General features: G+C 34.9%; 2 protein-coding genes across 2 annotated transcripts; both read left to right on the top strand.

Moving 5' to 3' along the window:
* The first annotated feature begins 26 nt into the window (after positions 1–26).
* LOC145203731 (nucleolar protein 58-like) lies at positions 27–5,381 on the top strand. Its single transcript, XM_080076014.1, has 16 exons — positions 27–204; positions 276–352; positions 532–584; positions 1,551–1,675; positions 1,748–1,835; positions 1,896–2,009; positions 2,308–2,507; positions 2,691–2,771; positions 2,843–2,969; positions 3,034–3,191; positions 3,614–3,814; positions 3,934–4,039; positions 4,514–4,635; positions 4,709–4,771; positions 4,834–4,872; positions 5,021–5,381. Exons 1-16 carry the CDS (start codon positions 160–162, stop codon positions 5,069–5,071), a joined length of 1,650 nt encoding a protein of 549 aa, XP_079932140.1. The 5' UTR covers positions 27–159; the 3' UTR covers positions 5,072–5,381.
* A 1,160-nt stretch (positions 5,382–6,541) lies between these two features.
* LOC145203734 (elongation factor Ts, mitochondrial-like) lies at positions 6,542–9,620 on the top strand. The gene is made up of 7 exons (XM_080076017.1): positions 6,542–6,764; positions 7,086–7,211; positions 7,312–7,413; positions 7,584–7,668; positions 8,053–8,220; positions 8,281–8,376; positions 9,115–9,620. Exons 1-7 carry the CDS (start codon positions 6,582–6,584, stop codon positions 9,462–9,464), a joined length of 1,110 nt encoding a protein of 369 aa, XP_079932143.1. The 5' UTR covers positions 6,542–6,581; the 3' UTR covers positions 9,465–9,620.
* The last annotated feature ends 211 nt before the right edge of the window (positions 9,621–9,831 follow it).

Genomic DNA, 9,831 nt, shown 5'->3' with positions numbered 1-9,831 from the left:
TTGCGGCAATCGCGCACGTGTTGGTAATAGATTGTTGATGCGAAATTTAACTAGTTATTGCTTTCTGAACTAAATTTGCTGCAAATTTACTTTGTAGTTAATCTTTAGATTTTCATTAGGAGTTCTTTATCTAGACAGATACTTGGGAACCGAGTAATTATGCTGGTTTTGTTCGAGTCCCCTTCGGGGTTTGCCATTTTCAAGGTTTGTTTTTCCGTTTTTTTTGCCCAAAAAGTTTGTTAGTTTTTATCATTGGCACTCTGTTACATTTCCAGGTTCTTGACGAATCAAAGTTAGAAGTTGCAGACAAAATACAAGAACATTTTAGCACTGCCGAGGGTGCATCAAACTTGTAAGTTTGGGTCAAGGTTGCCAAACAATATCTGTATTTAAACATGATATTCCGAACCAAATGATAATTCAATTGGCTACGACCCTGCTGTTGGTTATTTTACCTGTGTTAATGTTACCTACAAGTTTTTTTAAGTGTATTTTAATGAGGTATGCATTTATAACTTGTTCTGTTTACAGGTTGAAATTAAAACACTTCAAAAAGTTTGAAGACACCACAGAAGCATTAGCAGGTAAAGATAAATAACATTTTGTTGCTGATAAATTTATTCTGCTGTTTAACCTTATACAAAAAGCATCAGATGACCAAAAATGTGTGTATCTATGCAAAGTAGAGTTCCTTCTCGAGAAATCTCGAAAAAACAAGTCTCGATTCTCGAGAAATTAATAAAAATGTCTCAAGAAAAGTTATGTCATGTATCTTAAACAAACTCACCTTTAGAGCGGACTGGGCACATAACTTTTTATTTTGCTTCTGAAACAGCGATTTTTGATGTGCGTTGCTGCTAAACTTTCACCTTTACCAGGCAGAAGTCACGCCTGGTTGCGTAACATCTACAACAGTCGCTTCGTTTTTGGCTGATTTGCTGGCAAATCGTTACTTGCGATCGCTACTAGAAGCGAAAAAACATACAGTCAGAAATTTCTTTGTTTGTTTTTGTTACAAAATCGGCCTAAATAAAAATTTCGAGACTCTCGAGATTCTCGAGAAATGGATTTTTAATTTCTCGTTTCTCGAGAAATAGAGGAACCCTAATGCAAAGTCATGAGTGGTAAACAGTTATCACATCCCAGTCTGCTGAATATGGCAGCTGCAGACAACACCATTTGTTATAATAGCACAAATTACTGTGTGATCCTGTTTAACCCATGCATTGTACCCGGTAAAATTGGTCTTGTTCGTGCACTTGGAGGTTATGCACATGTGGGACATAGTGGTTCCATACTCCCGAGATCTTGCCAGGAACTGCCATATTCTGCAGACTGGAGCACAACTGCTTTACATATGGCTCTTTGAAATGTCAAATAAATTATTGTTTCCAAATTGTTTTGCCTTTGAATTTAAACAAACAATTGCTTACTGTTGCTGAAGCAACTAAATGTGACGAATTAAATGTTAGTGATTTACACTGCTGTTGTGGCTGTTCTGCCCTCCTGTACTTCCGTTTTTTTGTAAAAATTCATATCTCATTTTGCAGCCACAACTGCAGCAGTTGAAGGCAAATTATGCAAACCATTAAAGAAGATTCTCAAAAAGATTGTTGCAAAAGATGCCCACGAAAACCTTGCTGTTGCTGATGCAAAACTTGGACAGGCCATCAAGGTAAACCTACCATCATATCAGCACTGTTTTGTACACAAAATGAGTTGGCTAAGAAATGTTGTATGTCTGTAGGAAAAGGTGAACCTACCATGCATATATAGTCCAGCTGTTCAGGAGGTTATGAGAGGAATTCGTGCTCATGTTGACAGCTTGATAACAGGTACGTTGAACTGACATGTTTTTTTTTGTTCCTTTGTAATAATGTATTTGTTATGTTCAGGTCTACCTGCCCGAGATATGACTGCAATGGCATTGGGTCTGGCACACAGCTTGTCTCGGTATAAACTAAAGTTTTCACCAGACAAAGTTGACACAATGATTGTCCAAGCCATTTGTAAGTTGGTTATATTCACATCACCAGTATGTAGTTTCGATGTTAACAATGGTCTGAAGTACAAAAACCTATGATGCACGTTTGGTCATTGCCTATATATATTTGAACATGTAAATGGTGTGTTTTCTGTTTATGCTTGTAAATAGCATAAAAACGATTATGGTTGTTTTGTAAATTAAACAATTTTTTACATTTGTTACCTAAAGTAAAACAATATATTTAATAGTATCATGGCATGTTTATTTCCTAAATTTTGGTGTGTTTTCTTTAGTTTGTAATCAATGTTTGCCTTTTGTAGCATTGCTTGATGACCTAGATAAGGAATTGAACAACTATGTGATGAGATGTAGAGAATGGTATGGTTGGCACTTTCCAGAGTTGGGGAAGGTGGTCACAGATCACTTGGCCTTTGCAAAAGTTATCAAAAAAATGGGTTTCCGAACTAATGCCTCGAAGACAGACATGTCAGAAATGCTTCCAGAGGAAATTGAAGAGCAGGTAAAAATGTTAGCAGATTCTGTCTCAAAGTGCTGTGCATATGTACATTTAAGAGTAAGAGTTCACAAGGTTTAATTGTGGTTTTATGAGGTTTTTGAACTTGTGTTATATATTCTTGACTAATGGAAAAACGAAGACAATATCAAAATTGCCTTTGCAATAACTGGTTTTATCATTTTTAAGGTCAAGGGATTGGCTGAAATCTCTATGGGAACAGAAATTTCTGATGAAGACATTTGCAACATTCGATACTTGGCTGAGCAAGTATGTTTTTAAAAAAAGTTTATCTATATGTAATTACCAGGGTAACAAAAGTCAAGTTGTTTGTCTTTTAGATAATTGAGATTACCGACTATCGAGGTCAACTTTATGACTATTTGAAAAATCGAATGATGGCAATTGCACCAAACTTAACAATTCTTGTTGGTGAACTGGTTGGAGCGAGATTAATTGCACATGCAGGTAATAACTTTATGCAACATTTAACATTTTCTCCAGAATTTTGACACAAATGGTGATTGTTTAGGCTCGCTGCTGAATTTAGCAAAATATCCGTCTTCAACTGTACAAATTTTGGGTGCTGAAAAGGCTTTGTTTCGTGCATTGAAGACACGAAAAGAAACACCAAAATATGGTTTAATCTACCATGCTTCACTGGTTGGACAAACAAACCCAAAAAATAAGGTAATAATTCATTTATTCAATTTAGTGCTCTTACGAAAATGCTTTTTTGTTCCTGTTGCCTTGCTAGTTGATGATGATAATTATACTGGTTTCATACAAAATTCTTTCCAGCTAGAATTTTTTGCTTTAATTGTTTTTAAAGAAGTAAGTTTGATCGAAATATAGTGAGCTTGTTATTGTTGATCATCTTATTGTATAAATTAGTCCTTTTTTTGTTTGTGCAACATTGGTGTGAATTCTATAGAACACCAGCAAAAATAAATTAGTGATTTGGTTATCTCTGCTTTTTATTTCAAGCTCATTTTTGGATTTACTATTTTGAATCTGTTTCTTTCAGGTTGCACAAACAAGTTTCTATCAGCTTGCTTTATTTTATGATTGGCAACATGAAATTAAAAATTTTAAATAACAATTGTTTGCAGGGAAAAATTTCTCGGATGTTGGCAGCCAAATGTGCACTGGCTATTAGGTATGATGCTTTGGCGGAAGAAACATCAACAGAAATGGGAATAGAAAACCGTGCAAGTCTAGAACAAAGGTTGAGGGCATTAGAGGAAGGAGGCTCCAAAAGACTCAGTGTCGGAGGAAAAGGGAAGTTTGATAAATGGGTCAACAAAAGTGAGGTGAGATTGTTGTTTTGGTCAGATGTTATTTTGTGTTTGCTACCAAACTTTTGGTCTTTCCTGGCAAATTTACACCTCTTTTTTGGCTATGCATTTAATTATAAAGTTTTTTTCCGAAGGTGCGCATGTACGACAATGCCCAGGACTCCACAATACCTGCACCAAAGAAACGAAAGATTCAAGAACTAAACACGACTGTAAAGGATGAATCTGAGGAAGAGAATGGTTTGTCTTCTTTATTATTTAAAAACTCTATGCTTTAAAAATTCAAATTTTAACGAAGCTCAAAAAAATTATGTGCGCATTTTCTGGGGTAAAATATATGCGTTTTTGTAAATACTGCATTTTTGTATCATTTAACAAAAGAACTAACTAACACCTTACCTCCTGACAGACCCACATTTTGCTAAATTATGTAGGTGGCACAAAAAGCTCTTATTTTTTTAGGAATGTTTTTCAGCTAGGGAGTTTTGTTTAAATTTTTGGTTAGAATTGTAGTTTTACTGTTAGTTTTGTTGTATATGATAATGCCTTACCCCATCTCAATTAGCCATGACCATCAACATGTTTAGAGATATATTGTTTTAAATGGGTGTTAGTTCTCTTTGTCCCACGATCAGAATTTTTGCACCGCGTTTACAATCCTGTTCACAAGAGCTGGAATTTTGTTTGACAAATTAACATTCAATTCTTATTTAGAAAAACCCAGTCTTGTAGTTGCTGATGGCAACCTTGAACAACCTCCCAAAAAGAAGATTAAAAAGGAGAAGAAAGTTTCAGTTGCAGAAGAAACATCGATTGTGGAAACCCCAACAAAATCCGTAAGTGAAAAACAAACATAAAAAGAGCCAAGTTAAACTTTACAATTTTATGCATATTTTAAAATCTTTACAGAAAAAGGAAAAGAAAAAGAAGAAAAAAAGGGAATCTGAAATTTCAGAAACTCCTGAAACTTCGGTTAGTATTTTGTTGTGCAAAACTTATGTGAGTAAAATGAACAAACACTTTTTTTGCAACAGATTGTCAAAGTTGAAAGTTCAGAAGATGCAGAACCAGAGGTACAAACTTTTTTTTCAAATAAAGTGGTTTTGTACTAGGAGTAGAGCAGGTTGTACCAGTAAATTGGAACCAAACATGTAGTGGAACCAAAGCTTTTCATTCTTAGTTTAATTTGTCACAACAAATCATTGTTCTTTGTAATGGCAGGTAAAAAAGAAGAAAAAGAAAAAGAAGGCCAAAGCCGAACAAGAAGATTGAGTTTCTTTTTATAATTGTGACAGTTTTTTAAGGAAATGTTGTCATCCCTTCCAATTGTCATATGCCTAGAAACATTTGACTTTGCCAGTACATCATGTTTTATGGTTTGGCATCCTTTTATGTTGACGTCTATGTAAAGCATTACTCCTTTACATCTGATTTCTTGTTTTACGTCGTATTTTACAGTCACATGCTTCAAACTGGCCATCTTACATTGGTGTTCCACTTTATTGGTTTTACAATGGTGATAACATTTTGTGTACTTTTAATGACAATAAAATACCACTGCCAACAGCAAAAGTGGAAGCGATTTAAAGACGAGTTTTGTGTATGTCTGTTTGGTCGAACACCGAACATCTCACATTTCCCATTTCCACGTTAGTTTTGTCCTTACGTTACGTAACCAGCAGTGTATTAAACTGTGCAAACCCTAAAAGTTTTTTTTACCTTATAACAAGTGGTGGGATTCAAATTTTTTGTCGGTTCTATCACAAACGTCATATTTTTCAGCCGGTTTTGTTACAAAAAGTCCATTGACAGTAACCAGTAATGCTAACCGGTTCGTTGATCTCATAAATTTCGCGCGACGGTTTTATAGAACTGGTGCGAACCGGCTGAGCCCACCACTCCTTATAACGCATTTTTCAAAAGTCGATTTTGTTCATGGATACCCTATGGAAGCACTAATTTCGTATGTTAGCAGGGCACGAATATGCAATTTAATGCTCTGTTCAGTTCGTGCAACTGCTCGGCCGAGTACCATCAAAGCATCAAAAACAACGATGCTTGGTACCGAGAACTCGGGTTTTAGCTCGGCTCGGCCCGTTCCTAGTAGCAAATCTGTTATTACTAGGAGTAAAATACTTGGTTTCCATTGCGGTTGTAGGCAAACGAATGATTAACAGCTAGATAACATAAAAAAAGAGTATTGTGATTTGTAGTTCAGTACAGCCGCAGCAAATATTGAAACATCTGCGTTAGAATGTCTTTGATCTCTGCGGCAGTTGTGGTTTGATTATAAGTACAGATTAATTTTTTTATTTATAAGTTGTAAGATTTCTATAAAGTGGCACATGTGTGTTGTGCAGCGATGCGTTACAAACATTTGATGCTTACGAAATATTTGTGCCTTTTAAACGTATGAAAAACTGCGTAAATTCTGTAAAACATACTTAACTAAAAAGTGTGCTACAACAGTAGTTTACAGTATTTCCACCTATGTCAGTGTTTTGTGTGTAAATGTTTATGACAAGTTTTTAAATAGCATACTTCCTGTAAATTTTTAGTTTTGGTTGAATGCTGCTAAGTTGCTAACTTTGGGATTATAATTGTTTATTGTGTAGGCTGGTATTTTTATTTCAGTATTTTTATAAACTGTTCGTTTGTTTTCTTGCTTAGTCAAGTCATTTTTCCAATAAATTAAATCTACATATAATTCTTGAAATTGTTGACTGAAACTGTGGTGGATAAAGAAAAAAAAATGTATTCTTAATTTTGCAGTAAAAACAAAATGTTGAAATCAACATTATTGATGAGAGTTTCTCTCATCGGAAATGCCAGACGCATGTTGTCCGCCGAGGCAAAGCAGTCGACATCACAGAAACAAATTCTAATGAAACTCAGAAACAAGACAAACTACCCTTTCATCAGCTGTAAAGAAGCATTAAAGGCAACTGGATATGACATGGAAAAGGTATTTAATGACTTTGAGGGTATATCACACAGTGCAAAAAAACTATGGTAGGCCTACCATATTTTCATGACTGAAAAAAGAGGGCCAATTTTTGTCTAATACTATTGCTGTCATTTTTAACAAGGAATTATGAATTATCACAAACACTGAACATGCCTATGGCGTCACTAGAGTTTATATTAATCCTGGTGGTCTAGTTAATGTTCTAATGTGCTTAACAACTAAGTAGATTGAGTGAAATTGCAAAAGGCTGACATTTGACAATACTTTATTGTTCCCCAGAGTACAATCCAAATTGTAATATTTTTTTCTGATATTTAGGCAGAACTATATTTGGTGGAACTTGCAAAGAAAAAGGGATGGGCAAAAATGTCATCAGGAAAACAAGATATCTCAGAAGGTTTAATTTCTATTGTTACCAACAAAAGTAGTGCAGCAATTGTGGAAGTAAGTGATTGCTTTGTTGGAAAATGGTAAAACTAAAACTATACCATTTGTTTGAAATAGAAGATTACTCTGATGTACTGATGCTTATGCTGTTTTGCAGTTGAATTGTGAAACTGATTTCGTGGCAAAAACTGACCAATTTCAAGACGCTTTGAAAACGATTGCCGAAGTATCCCTAAATAATTATCACCAACCTGGAAAGGTAAAAAAAGTAGTACAGATGCATTCTATGGAAATTGACAATCAAAACTTCTTGTTGACAACAAATTAAACAAAAAGTTGCATCTTCAAAAGATGTATTGCAATGCACTACTAAAATATGTTTATGCTTGTCTGTGCAAAAAAGTTTGTTTATGTGATTTTTTCTTGCAGTTCTCAATTAGTTCAGATGACATCTTAAATTTACAAATACCTGACCAGCAGAGAAGCATAAAGGATTTGATTGCACTTACTATAGGTATGATATATTACTGGCTAGCTTGTTGTCTTGCCAAAGTTTCGTGTAGTGTATTGTTATTAAAGGAAACTGCCAAAATAGTGGTTTTCAAACTTCAATCAAACTGCACCTTTGGAGATGTTGGTTGGACTTTTATCACATCACTGATCAAAAAATCACTGACATATATAAGAAGTCTTTTCTTTGGTTAAGTTTTTTTAGAAATAGAAAAAATGCTTTATTTTTCCCCATTTGGAAAATGGTGTCCAATGGCATTGTGTCACAAAGTTTGAGAACCACTTGTCTAAACAAACATTTTTGTAAGTGTTTAGCTACCACAAATTTGCTGAAAACATTTTTGCTCTAAATTGTTGTATTCAATATTTACATGTTATATTTTTGCAGGAAAATTAAAAGAAAACATTATTGTCAGACGTGTTACAATTCTCTCACCACCACCGGAACAATCCCTGGCTTATTACCTACATCCAAGCATGTTAGTTGCAAAAAGAATTGCAAATCCACTTTTTGGTGGATACGGGTCCATAATTGCATATTCCAAAACTGGGGATGGTACAATACATTGTTTGTCACCAATCAATATATGTGTTTAGTAATCTGTGTGTTTCATAGATGAAGCCATGTCACAAAAGATGTTTAAACTGAGAGGTACACAGCTTGCTCAACACATTGTTGGAATGCAACCCACTTCAATTGGAACTTCACCTAGTATGTATATTTTGTCGATTTTTTTGCAATTTGCAAATCATGGTACGTCAAGCGTTATAAGTATTTAATTCGCAATAAGCAATTAACTTTTTTTAACATTGAGACCAAGAAAATGTTTGTCCAAATCGAATTCTAGAATCATAAACCCTGTTTTTCGTATAGGCATGTAGCAGAAACATTTGTTTCGCAACAAAAATTTACTAAACAGTACATAGAGATCAGTGTAAAAGGTCGAATACCAATTATTGCTGGATATATTTTCTATTTGGCCAAACTGAAAAAATGGAATAAACATGCACCGTTCCAGCATATATTGAGTTGCTTCTTAAAAGCGGTAGAGCTACTAACACCATACCTCAAGGCAGACCCACATTGAGCTAATTTTTGATAAGTGGCGCAAAAAGCAGAATTATTAATTTAGCATCTAAAGAGGGGTAGGGATAGTAGGTAAGTTTTTGAACATATTACATTAGAAACTAAGTTCTACTGCTAGTTTTATTGAATTTTTAAATGCTTATACCTTACCCCGACCCTAATAGCCCTAACCGTGAGCCTTTTTGGAGATATATCGTTTTAAATGGGTAAAGTGCTCTTTGCGCTACCTATCGGGAATTAGCTAAATGTAGGTCTGCAGTGAGGTATGGTGTAGATTTCTGCTAAAAGCATTTTTTTAATTTGCATAAGCCAAGAAATGTCTTTAGCCTCATATCTACTAAATAACCCAAAAAATAATCTTAGAACCTGTCACCATTCAAGTGCCGAAGAGCTCACTTTCGCAAATGGAAAATGACATCATTAGTGAAGATATCAATAACACCACGGCTGAAAAAGATAGCTCTGTCGAAAATAACGTAACTGCTGCTGATGGAAACGAAAATCAACAAGCCAACCAAGAAGAAGATGGCAGCAAAAATACTGAAGAAACAGTCTCATACACAGTTTTGCCGTCGGACGAAAATAGTGATGAGTTGCTAAAACAACCGTTTTTGCTCGAAAGTGACGTGTCAGTCGCACATTGGCTGCAGTTTAACTCTTTGCAGGTTCACGACTTTGTACGTTTCAAAGTCGGCGAAACAACCGAAGTTTAATAAAGGGTCCAATCGTCTTTTGGCCAAAAATATACTCGTCTGGGGTTGAAGCTTGTCTCAAAGTCAACCCTGCGATGGAATGACGTCATAATTTGACGATGACGTCATTCTAAGCTTGAGAGAATAATTACAATAAAGTTTGTTTATTGGTTTGAATTATTTGTTTATCAAAACGGGGAAAAAATAATGCAGGATTTAAAGTGAAACAGAGAACAAAATGCTGCTTTAAGAATCGTTTGGTTGTTATCCATTGTTTGGGAACAATCACTTTTTATTCGTTCTAGAATTGTTTCGTCATGTTTTGTTCCACACTTCTGTACAACAAAGAAGCGCTCTCACGCACAGCTTCAAAGAAGTTTTGTAATTT

Source organism: Phallusia mammillata, chromosome 8, assembly GCF_965637545.1.
Source record: "Phallusia mammillata chromosome 8, kaPhaMamm4.hap1.1, whole genome shotgun sequence".
Lineage (NCBI taxonomy): Eukaryota > Metazoa > Chordata > Ascidiacea > Phlebobranchia > Ascidiidae > Phallusia > Phallusia mammillata.
The sequence above is the reverse complement of the archived record's forward strand: the minus strand, read 5'-3'. Positions and strand labels throughout refer to the sequence as shown.

Coding starts and splice junctions, on each gene's coding strand:
- LOC145203734 (XM_080076017.1), top strand. CDS start 6,582: ATGTTGAAATCAACATTATTGATGAGAGTTTCTCTCATCGGAAATGCC. Junction 6,765..7,085: donor CTGGATATGACATGGAAAAG/GTATTTAATGAC, acceptor TCTGATATTTAG/GCAGAACTATATTTGGTGGA. Junction 7,669..8,052: donor TTTGATTGCACTTACTATAG/GTATGATATATT, acceptor ATATTTTTGCAG/GAAAATTAAAAGAAAACATT.
- LOC145203731 (XM_080076014.1), top strand. CDS start 160: ATGCTGGTTTTGTTCGAGTCCCCTTCGGGGTTTGCCATTTTCAAG. Junction 3,815..3,933: donor AATGGGTCAACAAAAGTGAG/GTGAGATTGTTG, acceptor TTTTTTCCGAAG/GTGCGCATGTACGACAATGC. Junction 4,873..5,020: donor CAGAAGATGCAGAACCAGAG/GTACAAACTTTT, acceptor TTGTAATGGCAG/GTAAAAAAGAAGAAAAAGAA.